This window comes from Cuculus canorus, chromosome 1, assembly GCF_017976375.1.
Source record: "Cuculus canorus isolate bCucCan1 chromosome 1, bCucCan1.pri, whole genome shotgun sequence".
Classification (NCBI taxonomy): Eukaryota; Metazoa; Chordata; class Aves; order Cuculiformes; family Cuculidae; genus Cuculus; species Cuculus canorus.
In genome coordinates this window covers 201,927,965-201,944,772 of record NC_071401.1, presented here as the reverse complement: position 1 = coordinate 201,944,772, position 16,808 = coordinate 201,927,965, and the positions used below count along the sequence as shown (strand labels likewise).

The 16,808-nt window shown below is 37.2% G+C and overlaps 1 protein-coding gene across 7 annotated transcripts in view; it reads right to left on the bottom strand.

Annotated features, from left to right (window-relative positions):
- The window catches only part of USP6NL (USP6 N-terminal like), a 120,269-nt gene that overhangs the window by 10,803 nt on the left and 92,658 nt on the right, over window positions 1-16,808 (bottom strand). For all 7 annotated transcript variants that reach the window (XM_054068257.1, XM_054068274.1, XM_054068261.1 and 4 more), the window contains 7 exons: window positions 15,874-15,983; window positions 13,220-13,268; window positions 11,627-11,747; window positions 9,446-9,540; window positions 6,276-6,341; window positions 6,087-6,186; window positions 3,936-4,088 (listed from right to left, as the gene is read on the bottom strand). In XM_054068257.1, the coding sequence (XP_053924232.1) occupies window positions 3,936-4,088; window positions 6,087-6,186; window positions 6,276-6,341; window positions 9,446-9,540; window positions 11,627-11,747; window positions 13,220-13,268; window positions 15,874-15,983 (694 nt within the window). The remainder of the gene's footprint in view (window positions 1-3,935; window positions 4,089-6,086; window positions 6,187-6,275; window positions 6,342-9,445; window positions 9,541-11,626; window positions 11,748-13,219; window positions 13,269-15,873; window positions 15,984-16,808) is intronic.

Sequence of the window (16,808 nt, the reverse complement as noted above, 5' to 3'; positions counted from 1 at the left end):
GTGAACTGGAGTTGTACAGACCTAGACCTAGTACGCTATTGAGGAGCCTGCTGTGGTGTGGCCATCCTCCACTACCTTCCACACAATCCAGAAAACATCAATTGCCTTTTCTACTAAGTTTGCCTGAGGCTATGTCAGAGAAGTACTTTAAAAGACTTTTTCTACTGTGTAACTGTCACAGGCTGCCTCTCTGAGGGCTTGATAACCAAACAGCTTGCCAACAAGAAACATGCTTATCCATATGGTTTACTGTCTCCACAGTCACAGGAACTTTGGGTTTTGAGAACAGCACTTCAGTTGTGAACCATCCTCTGAAGGTTGGACTTGCTAAGTACAGGCTTCCCTCGGCTGGCCAGCACCTAGTCTAGAATTTACTCGCAAAAGCATTTTACTAACATGCAAAATTAGTGTGATGTCCTTAACATCCACGTTTTGCCTGTGCATTTTAAGGGTTTTATCAGTAAGAAAGAGTTAAACGAAGTCCCTTCACCCCTTTTTGCTCTGAACGGAACAAGGAGCTTCTTAATCCAGTGGGAGAAGACAAGGAGGAAGAAAGCCAGAGAAAGCTACATCAGACATAAGCAGACATCCACTTTAATGCAGAAGTTATTACTTCTTTTAATATCCTACTGCAGCTTACCCTACTCGGGCAGGAAAATCTATACATCCTAACAAAAGATGCCAGATGGAAAATTCCACTGAGCTTAATTAGCTGACTGCTATTCCTGGATGACTGATACTGATGCAAGACGGAGATTTTTTTCATTTTTCATTTTTATTTTAGTTCTTAAAGGTGTAATTGTTGCTCAACGCAATAAAGAAAAAGACCCAAAGATAGGATGTAGTCCTCTGATTTCAGAACTAAAATAAACATTCTTTTCTCAGGCAACAGTGAAAGCTTAAATGAAGAATCTGGTATTTTTGTGTGTATTACTACATGATATATAATGGTTTCAAAAGTCATAAAAAATTGAAAGAAAAACAGTAAAAAAACACTTGAAGGTAATAAAGATAGTAGAGTCAGACAGACATGGGAGCAAAGCTGAATGTCTAGGGAATGCTGAGAACCTATAGAAAAAACTAGTATTGCCTGAAGACAGTAATTAGTAAAACCAAAATGTACATCAGAACGGGAAAATGAAAAAAAAAAAAAAAAATCAAAGGCTTGTGAAATTCACATGAAGAACAAATGAGGAAGCCTCACTCAGCTACAGAGAACAGCAGACGAATCAGCTAGATTTCCAAGGATTAGGAGGGTGGCATTTTATATTTATTTTGTGAAAGGTTAAGTAATGTTCCCATTTACCCCTGGCAAAAATATACCACACAGAGAGGCTTCCCAAGGTTACTTTGAAATTAAAATTACTTTGGCCGTTTCTGTTTTAATATTAAACAGCCCTCATTCGTCCCTCATGAGGTTCAACAAGGCCAAGTGCACCTACCCAGTCCTACCCACCTGGATTGGGGCACGCTGTAGTTTCAGTACAGGATGAGGGACGATGTGACTGAGGGGAGCCCTTGGGAGGACTTGGGTGTGCTGGTTGATGAGAAGCTTGACGTGAGCTGGCAATGTGCACTCACAGCCCAGAAGGCCAAACGTATCCTGGGCTGCATCAAAAGAAGCGTGGCCAACAGGTCGAGGGAAGCGATTCTCCCCCTCTACACTTCTCTTGTGAGACCCTACCTGGAGTATTGTGTCCAGTTCTGGAATCCGAAACGTAAGAAGGATATGGAAAAGTTGAAACAGGTCCAGAGTAGATGATCAGAGGGCTGGAACACCTTTGTCATGAGGACAGGCTGAGAGGGTTGGTCTTGTTCAGCTTGGAGAAGAGAAGGCTCTGTGGAAACCTTATAGCAGCCGTCCAGTACCTGAAGGAGGGCTACAGGAAAGCTGGGGAGGAACTTCTTACAAGGGCACGTAGTGACAGGATGAGGGACAAGAGCTTTAAATTGTAATGGGAAAGATTTAGATTAGATGTTAGGAAGAAATTCTTCGTGATGAAGGTGGTGAGGCACTGGAACAGGCTGTCTAGAGAAGCTGTGGATGCCCTCTCCCTGGAAGGGTTCAGGGACAGGTTGGATGGAGCCTCGAGCAGCCTGGGTTTTTGGGAGGTGTCCCTGTCCATGGCAGGGGCGTTGGAACTGGATGATCTTTAAGGACCTTTCCAATCCCAACCATTCTATGATTCTACAATGGAAGAAAAAAGCTGTTTTATTGTCACTGACGTTGCTTTAGCTATCCAGAAGAACCAATATGGCTCAAAACAATCTCCATCCTGTCAGCTCGTCTTATAAGAAGTTACACACAAATGTACAAAGTATGAAACCAAACAACTAGCATGCCATGGCCAAACTGTCTCGTCAAGAAGATACATTCACTACCCTCTACTTTACCACTTTCATGGAAAATCTACCCACTTTTGAAGTTTTATGGGAGGAACCCCTTCATCATTCAAACAATCACAGAGAACTATGTATTTAAATTTTATCAGGAAGCACTCCCATGATCTATTTTGCTTTAAGATGATGGAGTAGAATTGATGCTAAAAGAGAAAGCTGCTCATTAAGGTATTTGCTCACATCTAGTCACCCTGCTCATGCATCAGCTGCAAGAAGATGACTGACAGAACAGATACCTGAGAAGTAGGGCTGAAAAGACCAACTTGCTCTAAAGAATACATCCAGACTGAAACCTAGCTTGTGAAAAAAGGACGGAGAAAAGGCAGGATGGGAAAGTTGTGATGAGAAAGGGGAACAAGCAGGGTAACATGGAGAAGAACTGCAGACTCACCAAACACAGTCTGTAGATAAGAAGGATCACAGAGACTGAGATAAAGGCAAGAACCAGACTCAGACCTATTGTGGGTGGGAGAAAGTGTGCAGAGATGTTACAGAAAGTCAGAAAGAGAATAAAACACAAGAACAAGGAGCAAGAGAAGTAGGAAACTGTTAACAAGACAAGATGACGGGAACCAAATGTGCAGTGTTTGGACTCCAGAGAGGCATAGCTGCTGGAGAATCAGATGAAGCAGGTATCTATTTGTGATAAGTAGTCCTGAAACAGCCCAAAACTGCATGCAACACAAAGTCTACAGAAAATGAAAATTGAAGTCCATTAATGAAAGAGCTTCAGCAACAAATTATCACAACAATGCTACGCAGGTAACCTTTACCCTGACACTTCTTAACTTGTGCAAGCTAATCACAGCATCTTAATAAGTCATTTTAAGGTAATTCCTGCCAAATTCTTCAGATTTTTAGAAACATTTATTCTTTCTTACATAATTTTTTACTATTAGCAAGGATAAAGAAAACTAAAGATTATGGAGGTAGGCATAGAAAAGAAAACAGAATCTTATTACACGAATAAGAGACCCTATACACGTTGTGTAAGTAGCACCCTATAGAACAACCATCTCCAACCAAAAAGCACAAACAGAAAAGCTAAGAAGAAACAAATAAATTAACTCAATTAAAGACCCAGAAGGTCTATCACCTGTGAACAACTACAATTCTAGATTTGACGAGCATAAGAAACTATCTGACCTGAAGTTTGTTCCATAGCTAATCAAGCTACAAAACAGCGTAGATTCTCAGACCACACCGTTACTTAAAATAATTTGAAACCTCGATATTTAATCTTCTACCTTAAAGATTTTATAAATCCAATTTAACAAAATTAGCAGAACATAGGTTGTTTTAAAGTGCTTTGCCATTCGCTTACAAGCAGTAAACATAAAAAGAGCAAATCTGCAAAATGAAAGGTGTTGATTTTAAACCATAAAATATTTTGGGAGAAAAAAAAACCAAAACGTATGCAGTGATGAGGAGATAAACATTTGCACAATTTTTAACAGCATTAATTAACACTTTAAAAATGGACAATGTGTGAATAGCTCCAAGTACCTAAATCTGCATATGTACAAGTTTCTTACCAGCTACTGGTAAATCCAGCTTTGCTCGTTTCAATTCTGATATAGAATTTTGGAGCTGATCTATTACAAAGTCATCTTCATAGAAGAAATCCTTGGCTAAAGTTTCCTGCAGAAATTCTACAAGCTCTTCCATTTGTAATTTCATCAGGTGCTCTATATAAGAAGAAAATATTAAACATTAAAATACGTTAATTATGAACACTGGAAAATGTACTTAAGATATTAGATGGTTTTGTTTTCAAACTAGAATGCAAAACAGTTATTAATTAAGCAGATAACTGAATTCTACACTACAAATTTATAAAATGCATTAAAAATTCACTTGCAAATCAGCATAGAAATGCTTTCTACCCATCATCCTCCACTTAGGACAATGTCTTCCAAGAAGAATCATCTTCTGAAAACTAACTAGAAGCCACTCTCCTTCAGCTGCCTAATGCCCAATAGCTTCAGGTCTGTATTTTTCAGCCTGCATCCCCAACTTACAAAACATTGCTGTAGATCTGTAGAACATACATCACCTCTCTTATTAAGAGCTTTGAAAAGCTGTAATATCAATTTTTAAAATGTTTTTATGGTATCCTCATTCACAACTGAATTAACTACCAATGAAATGATGACGGCAGTTCACATTTCAGAACCATTGCTTCAGGCTCTCTGAAAATTCAGGTACCTTTTGCTACTTCAATCAAATCCAGGTCATATTTTGAAAGTCATTTTACAGTTATCAGATTATTTTTCTTTCCCTTTTCACAGAGCAGTGAGGACATGCTTCTCACACAAACCTATCTGTTTTGCAAGGCTGTAACTGCATGTCTATGTAGCTTCTTTAACATATGCCATCAAAAGCTTGAGAATGTACAATTTCTATACAGACACCATAAAAAATGGTTTTGCACTGTGCTAAAAATGCTCTTGGCATGTATTCCACAATGGTGCTTTAACTGGACAGCTATGCCGTAAACGTTCTTAAGGGCAGACAAGAAAATGGAAAACAAATCAGAATTCCTCTTCTGCCACCTCAGTCAGTCCTCAAATCTCTTCACTGCTGCCATAAGGTGCTCGCAGTGTTTTGATTGTGGAGGAAGTTGCTATGTACTTGCTATGCAAGCAAACCTGCACTTGGACTTTTTCCCCAGGTCTTCCCATAAAAAAAAGCAGTGAATAAAAAAAAAAAACCAAAAACTTCACTTCGATGCTTATTTGCAAATAAAGAAGATAAACCAAAATACCACGTGAAATGACCTGCCTCTAAATGTTTAGCTTTTTTAAGTACAATAATTTAAAAGGTAATGTTTTTCATTTTTCACAGAGGTTTATGAACAAACTAAAGAATACACCTCAGTGTACAGTAAGGTAGTATCACCACAGTGTAGAGTAAACTAGCAAGCAAATTAAGACATCAATTCTGCAGAGCTCCACACAGATCTCTGAATATAAACAATGTTAAATCACTTCACTAATAAAGCCAAAGTCCCAAAGTAAGACTGTATCAAACTTGAGCTACAAGATGCCCAAGTATATTTACAAGCTAACATCCCATCCTCAAAAGCTTTTAAGTTTCTTTGGAACCTGAAGTGCTAAATCACTCTGGGTAACTAGGCATAGACTCTATACAATTCTTCTATTCAAAATCTCAATTTTCACTTTACCCAAAGGCGAGAGACAGAAGAGAGGGCCATCCTGACAGATCACAAATTCTCAATTTTAGCTACATTCTTGGGCAAACAATGGCATTAAGAGACACTACATACACTGGTGATTCCTCATAGCCAAGTTGTTCGCTGATAGAGTTTCAGATATTTAGTGGCCCCTCTGGATTCTTGGTACAGTTTTTTAACAAATTTAAATTCTGCAGGGGCTAACAAGCCATTTCTAAACCACGGAACTACATTTTTACCCCACTGTTTAATGAGCAATACAACTCACCTCACATTGATGTTTAAATAATGTTCTTAGTGTAATAAATATTTTTCTTCAGCAATCACACATAAACAGAGCAAAGATTTTGATTTTTTGTGGATAAGGAAAGATAAACACCTGATAGAAATCACATAAGTCAAAAGGAATTTTCACATGAAGTCAAGCTACTATAGGAAAAAAACCAGCTGAATCTCTGTTTAGCATTCAAACATTGGAGAGATTTCTTACTTCTGTGTAGCTTCAGAATTGTGTAAGACATGGCAGTGAGAATCCGCTCTCCTTCAAGTATGTAGATATCCCATATCCTGAGGCTTAACGTAAAGGGAGTCTGCAAGGACAGAATCAGGCATCACTATGAAAACGGTGTCTCCCAACTCACAATTAAAAACAGACACAGAAAATGGAACACATACTCACACGATCAAGGAAACACTGGAAAAACCACTTTGTTGTGTAAAAGCTAGTGGACATATCATGGGAGTCCTGTTAAAAACAGAGAAGTTTAAAAACTTGCACAAAAATCAAGCAGTGCCTTGCACTGTCCATGAAAAGCTATTTTCACCTCACCTTGAGGCTAATGTACCCAAAATTCACCAAAAAGAATTGATTTAACTACATGGAACACTTTTACTTCAATCCAACAAATACAATTTCTGTCTTTTATAGTTTTTCTTTATCAACTTCACCACCTGAAGAAACACACATTGAGAGATGCAAAGGGTATTAACACGCTTTAGACCTCCATCTTATTCTTGGGGTAGAGATAGCAGAGGATTAAATCCTCTCTCAAGAAAATAAATCAATATTCTGAAGCAACCTGGTTTCAGGCACCGGGTCCCTTTAGTCTTTAATCTCTCTATAGCAAGGCTGCCAAGTCACGGAATCATAGAATGGGTTGGGTTCGAAGAGACCTTGAAGATCATCCAGTTCCAACCCCCCTGCCGTGGGCAGGGACATCTTCCACTGGATCAGGTTGCACAAAGCCTCATCCAATCTGGCCTTGGAACACCTCCAGGGATGGGGCAGCCACAGCTTCTCCGGGCAACCTGTGCCAGTGCCTCACCACCCTCACAAGAAAAATTTCATCCTAGTATCTAATCTAAATCTCTCCTCTTCCAGCTTAAAACCATTACCCCTCAACACCAAAGGCCGCAAAGATTTTGTGACAACACCTACCTACCAGGAACCAACTGAAAACAATTTAACTCTTCAAATGTAAGACCCCAAAACAGCAGTTAGATTGATAAGCAATTTCATTCCTTAATTAAGGGGACTAATTTCCCTTAGAGCATAGATGGTCCACCTGGCATGCCACCCTGTTCAAAGACGGCTAAAGCCTCTTCACAGTTCAAGGAGCTCTTCAAAAGTGTTTGCAGTTAGAGGAAAGGCCAAAATAAAAGTTGAAAAGTTAAGAAATTCTGAATTTTAACTTTGAGATAACATCACATACTATTCTTGCCACGTTCAGCTTTTCCAAAATTCTGAAGTATACGCTAAACAAGCAATGGATCAAATCCCTCTGGTTTATCCACACACAGGCTTTACCTTCATCTTTCATCAAGATACATCTTAGTGATGTATCCATAAGAAATGAAATGAAATGAAAAAAATAATTCTTGATATAATTGAAATAATCTTGATGAGATTTCCATTTTAAGAGCTTTTAAAAGAAGCAGACAGAAGAAAAAACATTTTCTTGAATTTTTTCTAGCCTGTAAGCATGGCCGTCAGCCTACTGAGAGAGAGATATAAAGGACCATGCCTGTCTCTGATAAAAAGCTGGTTGCTATTAAATTTAATGCCACTAAACTAATTCACTCAAAAATCAAACTATATTTTGATTTAAAACTGAAAAAAAATACATAATAAACAGACATACTGAATGTTCTCTGGATCACTCCATCTAAACGCTTGGCCAACAACTCCCTCAGAAGGGAGCTCTCAAAGCATTTTATTTAAATTATTTTTTTCGATTACTAAAGCAACTTTCTGCACTTTTCTGAAACTTACTTTTTTGGGTGACCCAAAGAGGGAAGGGAAGAGTTCTTGATCATTAAATGCACCAACAAGAGGCATATAAGCAACACACAAAATTTAATAAGATGCCAGCCTTAGGTCATATCACCTCAGTCATGTACAATTATTTTTGGATTTTTAATAAGCACAAATGCCATTAATCATTTACTTTTAAAACCGCCCAGTCATTTTAGGAATATTCTGTATTTTGTTCCTGCAAAGTGATAACCTCAAAAATGAGAATAAGACGGTATTTCTTAACAACAATCATCATCTTGCATATGCTATGTAAAAACTAAACACACAACTTTAATTTCAAAGCTAAGTAACTTACAGAACTGGTCTTGATTTATTTAACTTTTTTTTTTTTAAATATGACAAGATCATCTCGCATGACTAAATGTGACTTGACCTTTTAACAGAAGAAGTGGGGTTTTTTCCTAACCAAATCTCCCTAATTCCACGTCATGAGCAGGTCTTACACCATGTAGTTAAAAAAAAACGCATTAAATTTTATTTTATAATACGACAGACACACATTAGGATAGAAGAGACTATTTCAGTTGGAAGGGGCCTACAATGATCATGTGATCCAACTGCTTGACCAATTCATGGCTAACCAAGATAAGCATGTTATTAAGGGCCTTGTCCAAATGCCTCTTAAACACTGATGGGCTTGGGACATCAACCACCACTCTCTTGGTAAAGAAATCTTCCTGATGTCCTCCCCAGTGCAGCTTTGAACCATTCCCACGTATTCTTAATGCAATAATTCATCATTGCCAAGGTGCTAGTTTGGTCCCCAATTGTCTTTTCTACAATTCTAAAGGAGAGAAACATACTAAATCGAAAATAATATAGTCCTAGGAAGGTCATGTTTGAATGCACCTATCACTCTTAGAAGACATTGCTGCAACTGTGCATCTCTTACACTATCTCTTAAGGCTTGTGGATGGATTCTAGCAGAATTAATGTGATTGTAAAAGAAAACCCTTGATGACTACTGGAAGGGTAGTTATGTCTCCACTAGAAAAATAATTCGTTGCTTACAATAAATACGGTAAATATTAGCAAAAAAAAAAAAAAGCATATTATTTCCTATTAAAGAGCATTAGAAGAGATAACATTCAACATGCAGCTTCATGAAAATACTACTGACTGTATGCAAATTTTTGAAGGACCATTAACTCTTACAAAGGTTATTTTTTAAACTGGTTGGTTGCAAAGTCACCTCTGTCCAGAGACAAGCCACAAAGCTGTATATAGAAGAAACTCTTAATAAAACGTTTTAACATCAGCTTGCTATTCAGTGGTTTGCATAAGGCCAGGCAGGACTGCATGTTTTCCTTAATTCAGAGGTCAAAAGTGAGACAGACACCGAGTTTAATTACTCTTAGGATCCAGTTTTACCATAACTCTACCAAGGTGCACCATAACTTCATCTATAATGGTAACAACTTGGCACTTTTGCCTGAGGTTTGAAGTATTCTTTAACTCATGCCTTAGCCTGAACTGAAACAAGGTAGTAAGCTGTAAATTAGTATTGCATATACTGTGACACGAATACTTACCAAATGCTGCTTAAGTTTCGACAAAAATTTTTTCAGTATTTTGTCGTGATGTTCTTGAAACCTCAATAGTTTTGGAAAACCAGGAATAAAAAAACCTGAGAAAAGAATTTGACCATGTAACAGATGTTTGTACTGTAAAAATAACACTTTAAAAGGCACTCAGAGCTCTGAGAACATTATCCTTCTGTAAGACCACTGTATTTGAACAGGTATTCATAGCAATATTATGATATCTACACACAAATGCTCACATAGTCCTGTCTAAATGATTACGGCAAAACATCAATATGTTCCCTTACTGACTATTATTAGATTAGTAATCATACGATGGCAGCAGATCCATCAGTCCTCCATTAGCCTACTGACTATAATATCACAGGGAAACTGAATTTATAATTATTCTTTAAAACAAAACAAAGACCCAGAATGCACACCAAATTAAATCTTTAAAAGGAAAAAAGAAAAAAAAACCCATAAAACATGATTATGCCCAGCAAATCCATGGCAGGACAAACAGCATAGAGAACTACCAGAAACATCTGCTTTGAACAAAAGACCACAAGTCAAGAAGGATATTCTATCAACACAAATATCATGAATATATAGCATAAAGACTTGTGAGCTCACACAACTGAAATCAAGGGCATAAAAAACCTTGCATAGTTTTTAGTGATCATACAGTGGAAATGGAAAACACTAAGATCCACTTCGATTGAATTATCGGCAGTGTTTAAAAAAGGCTCAGAGCACACAGATAATATTAGCCAAAACCCTTGAAATGTAAAGGAAAGCTCACACAGCTATACAGCAGGAAAAGAAACCATTGAGAGAAGATTCTTCAAAAAGCTGAAGCTGTGTTCAGATCAGAAAAACAGAGATGATCAAACACAGGCAGTATAAGAACGTGAAAAAGCACGCCCCCCCACCCCCAAAAGCAGAAAACATTAAAAAATTTCTTACAGAACCATTTTCAAGCAACTTGGAAGCAGAAAACCTGACAGAGGATTTGTAGGCTCAACAGTCTGAAAATTTTTAGAAGTGCTCAGAGAATATTAAGTGAATACTAAAAACAAGTTAAAGTTTTGCACTAAATACACTGTGGAGGTTCCCCTGTAAGAAACCTAAATAGCTCTAAAAGAACTGAAAGATGAGCTTGCTGAAAGATCGATTCTACAAGTTCTCTTGCTTAAAGTACCACAAACCTGGAAAGTGGCTGACATGATGTCAGCTTTTCTTAAACTGATTTTCAGTCCGTATTAGACCAATATTCAGGCCAATATTCAAGAGGGAACTGGCAGAAACCATAATAAAGAAAGTTGGAATAAATGGATGCCCAGATGGATGCAATGCATCAGAGAAAAAATTAATGCGGTTTTTACAAACAGCCAACTAGCACTACATGCTGGGAGCAAAGAATATCCAGGAACAATGAAAACCAGAGAAGAAAGCTATCACAGTATGAGGAAGTCTTACGCAGGGAAGAGGAGGCAAAGTCTGCTGGAAATTTGCTAAAAAGCCCCAAGTTCTAGATAATATTTACTTTTTCAAGCTTTTAAGAACTACACCTTTTCTGAAGCACCATGCCATTAACATCTACAACAGAAGTTAAAATTCCTGGAGTTGTTCCATACCAACAGCCATGGACTATGCATAGATCATACTAAACCTGGCATGGGAAGAAAGAACAACCAACATAATAAAAGTAACAAGACCATGACAGCAGGAAATAACGTGTGAGGCAGAGATAGAAAAGTTAATGCCTAGATGCAAGTCTATTTTTTTTACCGTGGATTCCTGTCCTGCCAAATGACAGCATAACTGCAATATCATTTAACACATTCTTTATTAGGTTTCCACTACTATTTTATTGCTGTATAGATGTCTACATAACCAGCTTTCAATTGGTTACATTCCCTGAGAGATTAAGAGGAAAGGAAACATCTGATTTTCATTAAGAACTATTTGAAAGGTATCACATATAAAAACAATTACTTACCATTATGGGCAATGCAAGCTTCAGTAACATCCAATGGCCCCTCCAGTATAAATCTCACATTATGTCTTACTTTGACTACTCATAGACAGAACAACACAGTTCCATTCTCAATTAATTTACAACTTCAATAAGGCAGGTTGAAACCCAATAAATATATATACACTAGTTGACATGAAACCCCATACCATGCATAGCATGCTTTGGGCCGGAGAGAAGCTTCACCAAGGCCCAGAAGGCATCTTCTTCATTCATGTACATAAGGAGTAAAGCTGTGATCTGGCTCATTCCCTGACAGTATCCAACTTCCTGAAAATCAGACCACGAAAATATTAAAATGCTGAAAATAAAAGCCTTATATGCACGAACTGTTAAGTTTTCCCCTGAGCTGAGAGAGAAAGGAAAGAAGATGCTTGTTCCAATGACGTAAGTTCCCTAGTTATGGTGCCACCAAATACACTTAAAACTTAAAATACTGAAATACTGATAGATAGAAGGGATGCCACACAACCTCCAACTGAGGAGTAAACCGGAAGTCTCAATTGTTCATTACAATTCTCTACTGATGCACAAAATCCTCGTCAGGTAACTGTACCTTACTTCTGGTAACTGTATCATCTTCTTCTCTGCACGGATATGTTTTTTTCTTAGTTTTAATTTGTTGTATTTTTTTTTTTTTTTATGGGGAGGAGGTCTTGCTTTGTTTTGCTTTACAGTCAGGGAACCACCTGATAAACACAGGGCTTTTCAAAAGTGACCTATAACCTGCTCAAGTTTACCAGCCCATAGCAAGCAACTATAATAAAACCTGAAGAAAAACATTTTATTGTTCCAAAACTGAACTTGAGTGTTTCCTCTACTATTAATTCTGACTTTTATGGCAGGAACAACATGTCACTACCATTCAGCAGCTCAGATAACCTCACTGAAGAAGTATTTGTAAGGACAATAACTTAGTGGTTGCACAAGTTTTTTCAGGTTTACAAGTTCTTGTCAGAAATTTGCTCAAGAGATAAAAATCAAAGCATAAGAACTGCCACACATAAAGAGGAAAAATGAAACGTGAGTGCAAAACCAAAACCTCACTGCAGTATTCCCACCACTACACTTCAACACTCAATTTAAACAATATTTTTCATTCAACTTGAAGATATTAATCCAATGTTCCATAGAAAATCTACAAATGTCCTTCCAGCGTTTTATTTCTGAGTGTGTCAAGGCTGTTGACAATGAAAAGTTTAAGACAACATAAGTGAAAGATGACAGATTCCAGCAATGTAAAGTCTTTTATGGGCCAACAATTGGAGATAGGAATTGAAACAGGATAGAAAGGTTACATTCCTAGAAAAATGAAAAAAAAAAGTGGTATTGATTAGAGTAACTGCTTAATTTCACTTTACTCTCCTTAACTTCCCATATTTTACACTGAATTCTAGGGAGCTGCTATATACTACTATAAGTAGTATAAAACTCTCGCATAGCACAAATTCATTATTCTTTAATGAGATAAAATATGAAGTTACAGTCAAACTGTACAGACAGTTCAGTCTGTCCAGTAAGATACTCATAATCAAGATGCTTTGTTTTATTTTCACTTCAGCTCAAAAACATGCCAAGCAACAAATAATTTCTATTTACTTCCAAAAGTCTCCAAAATACTTATTGGGGGCTGTTTGTTTGTTTGTTTTTTTTTTAAGGAGAAAGAAGATAGAGAATTGCAAGTTATCATCTTATAACATGTTCAGAGAAACTATATTTAAGTGCGAAGGGACACAACTTACCGTATTATATATGGAATATGCAGCTAGAACATGGAATAAAGATTGTTGCCTGGAGAAATAAGAGTGGAAAAGGAAAATACTATAATATTGTCTTTTGTAAAAACAGCAAAACAAAAGCAGTGAACTAAGTCTTGGAAACCTCTTTCACCAATTTAACACGTCTAGCACCAAAGAACAGGACAAACAAGATTTTAAAATGAAATGCACTTCTAATTTCAAACATTATATTTAGCACTTTCCTGATGTTGAAAAGCTTAAAAAAATATCCATACTACTTTGAGATCGTTGTTTTAACAGATAGGAAAAGTGAAGCATAGGAAAGGCTACACTTTAAACACTGGTTCGTTTTGAATTACATAAACCACCCCATTCCTGATTTCCAAGCTTGCAGAACACTAACAGCTGTTACTCATTTCAGAGATACAGAAGAGCTGAAATACACAAAGCAGCTATCAAGGTGTCTTGGCACTCACATGAAAGGCTGATTTAATGACTGCTACTGTCAAATTGAAGACCACCACCACCAAGTCTGACTTGGCATCCTATGTTCGGCCCTCCAGAGGGCACTGATCTCCATGTACTTCAGAGTCAGAATTACAAAGAGCTTCGTACACATCTTTTGCTTTCTGTTACAAGTCTAACTTTTGTGTTCAGAAAACAAGCCCAAACTCTGCTCTTCTCAAATTGGGATATCAAAGTAATAGTGGAGAGCTCTCATAAAGAATTTTTAAACTCACACCTACTCTTTGTGATTCATTGGGGACAGGATTTGGGAACCTGAATACCTACTTTCATCTACAACTAAAACTACTAAGATCAAACTGCTGAGTTTTGCATACTGTCCTTTTTCTACCCGGTGAGATTCTATCTGCCTGTCACTAATCAAACATATAGCAATAGATATCAGCAGGTTAAAAAAGAAAGCATAAGTAAAAACCTGTGTATGTATTCTCTACTGCGAAGAGGATGCATACTTGGAAAATTTTGCTGAAATATCTAGACTGTGGCATTTTTGTTTGTCCACTTGCACAACTGAGGCTTAGCTTTTCTCCAGTAACAAAAGTGCAACCTAAAGTACTAGCTATTAAACTGGAGTTTTCTTTTACAAGGACAAACTAAAAGGCCCCAAATGTACACAGGAACCTTCCATATCTTCAGCTGACCATATGAAACTCGACATAAGAGCTCAATCTCATTCACAGTAAGATACATAAAATAATGGTAATTTTACTGCTATTTACACTAGATGATACCACTGAAGACCTGTAAAGAATGAACCTTCAAAGACATACAGTCTACTTAAAAGTCAAACAAGCTATTGATTTACCTGGGGGACTTTATTTCATTGCTATGTGAAATGATTTCTGAATTTTTCATCAAGGCATCATTGGAAATACATAATATATGTACAATAATTCCAAGATCTATTCTGAGTGTGAAATTGCTTTATGCAGCCAAAAGCTTTCCTGTGGACTCCAAGGGCAAGCTTACAACAAAGCTACAGGGACTGGAGCTGGCTCTGCCTGTGTTAACCCCCAGCTGATAGGGCAGCAAGCTACTGCTAACACCGAAAATGTGTGCATATCAACTAACTGAGGCCCAGGAGCAACACAACCATTTCTGCATGGCACTGCATCAGTACCACTGAGAGGTGAGGCACATCACCTCAACAATGGATAGCACTGCACCAATATATCTAAACTACAGTGGCTGCACAGAATAGCTCCCAGCTTGGGAATTTCTGCTTTGTGCTCCATTCTGTGTTGCAGCCAGAGACATTCCCCATATTTAGAATCTCTCTACAAAATACCTAGAATAATAATTTAGGAAAACGTTTGTTTTATTATCACAATAAAGTCCACAGCTCTTTGAGTATTCGTTTCTGAAAAGAGCAGACTACCATAGCATCTGCCTTGGAAAGAAAAGGGGATTAAAAACTGAACTAATACAGTCACAGAAGGAAACAAAATACCCTCTTCATCTCAGCAGGGTGCTGATGCTGCAAGCTAGCAACAATGCTGATGTTTGTATCGCTGCTTATTTCACTATTAAGCATTTCTAAAGATGACAGCTGCCTACTATTCCTCATACAACGACAGTAAAACAATCCAACAGTTTGAAAAAATCCAAAAGCATTAAGGCCTACATTTGTAAATAAATGCTCACATCTAAATACTACTTTGTTTTGTTCTCAATTAGATACTGGAAAATGAATGTAAAATTCAAAGGAAGGCTAAAATCTCTGGGAAGACAGGAGTTAGAGATGCAAAAGGTTATTTTGATTTTGATTTTGAAAATACAGTTAAACAAAATGATTTGGTAATAAATCTTAATTAATTTGTTAGCTTGGAATTCCCATGTTTTTCTCTTTACAATATCTGAGACTTTTTTTATTAAACATGAAATAAGATGAGATTGGTTTAGAAATGGTTGTCTTTGGAACACTATTGGCCACCTCACTTTGAGGGAAAACTGATTGGTTGGTAGTGACCACCTGGTTTTGCAGTAGTTATGGTAATTACATCACTGCACATGGACTATCCCGCTTCGAGAGGCTGGAGCGTACATTCAATATTCTTGTGTAGGTTGAAAAGGTTTGAGGCAGATCCAACGCCAGTTTTAAGACAAATAGAACAACCTGTTAGTTTACTTACTTAACACCGTATCTGTCTCGAAACATGATATGATCTCTGTATGTTCGATTTACATCAAGATCGATTTGCCTAATATCTGGTGAAGACCCTTGTGCTTGATATTTCAATTTCTAGGAAAACAGTAAAGAATAGAAATTAAAACTGTGAATTCTAAACCTGCAGAAATTTGCCTGACTGCACACTTGCATTGAAATATTTGCCATCTCATGATTTAAAACACTTAATATAGAATAGCAACTCATAAGTTAACAATTCTGACTTCCAACTATGCATACACATCCATTCTACACAAATCCTACAGTCAGATACATTCACACAGTATAGATGTAAAAAAACCAATCTCACAGTATACATTTTTGTAGCACGCCATTAACTACCTATATTCAAGGTTACGTTTAAGCATTTCAAATTCCTAATTGCCATTTCTCAGGTAGGCACATCACTTGAGAAAAACAGAAAGTGAATTTTATTACTCAGGAACAAGAACCTAAGATGTAAATGCTCCAGACTGGACTTCTAGCAAATGATTTTGTCTGGTTTTCATAATTCTCCTGCCTTTTCCTCTAAGCAAAGGTAAGAGTTACATAGCTGCCAGTTATTATCTAGGTATAAATAACGGACATTTCGCTAGTAATTTCTTCTGTCCTTCCTTTCTAATCTAATTTAGTAGTAGATTACCTCTACTTAAGCACTTGCTTTCATGTTTTATAATTAAATCCAATTTTGCAATTGAATACTTAGGAAGCCTGCACAGGTTAGATTGCCACCTTATTTTTCGCATTTAGAATAATTTTCTCTTGACATTTATTCACTGATTCTCACTTCTGTCCCTCAAAGTTGAGTTTGCAAGACATTTCTAACTGGATTCAACCTGGTATTTTCAAAACCTTGCATCCCAGCAGGCATTATTAGTGAATACCACGGACAAAAGGCAG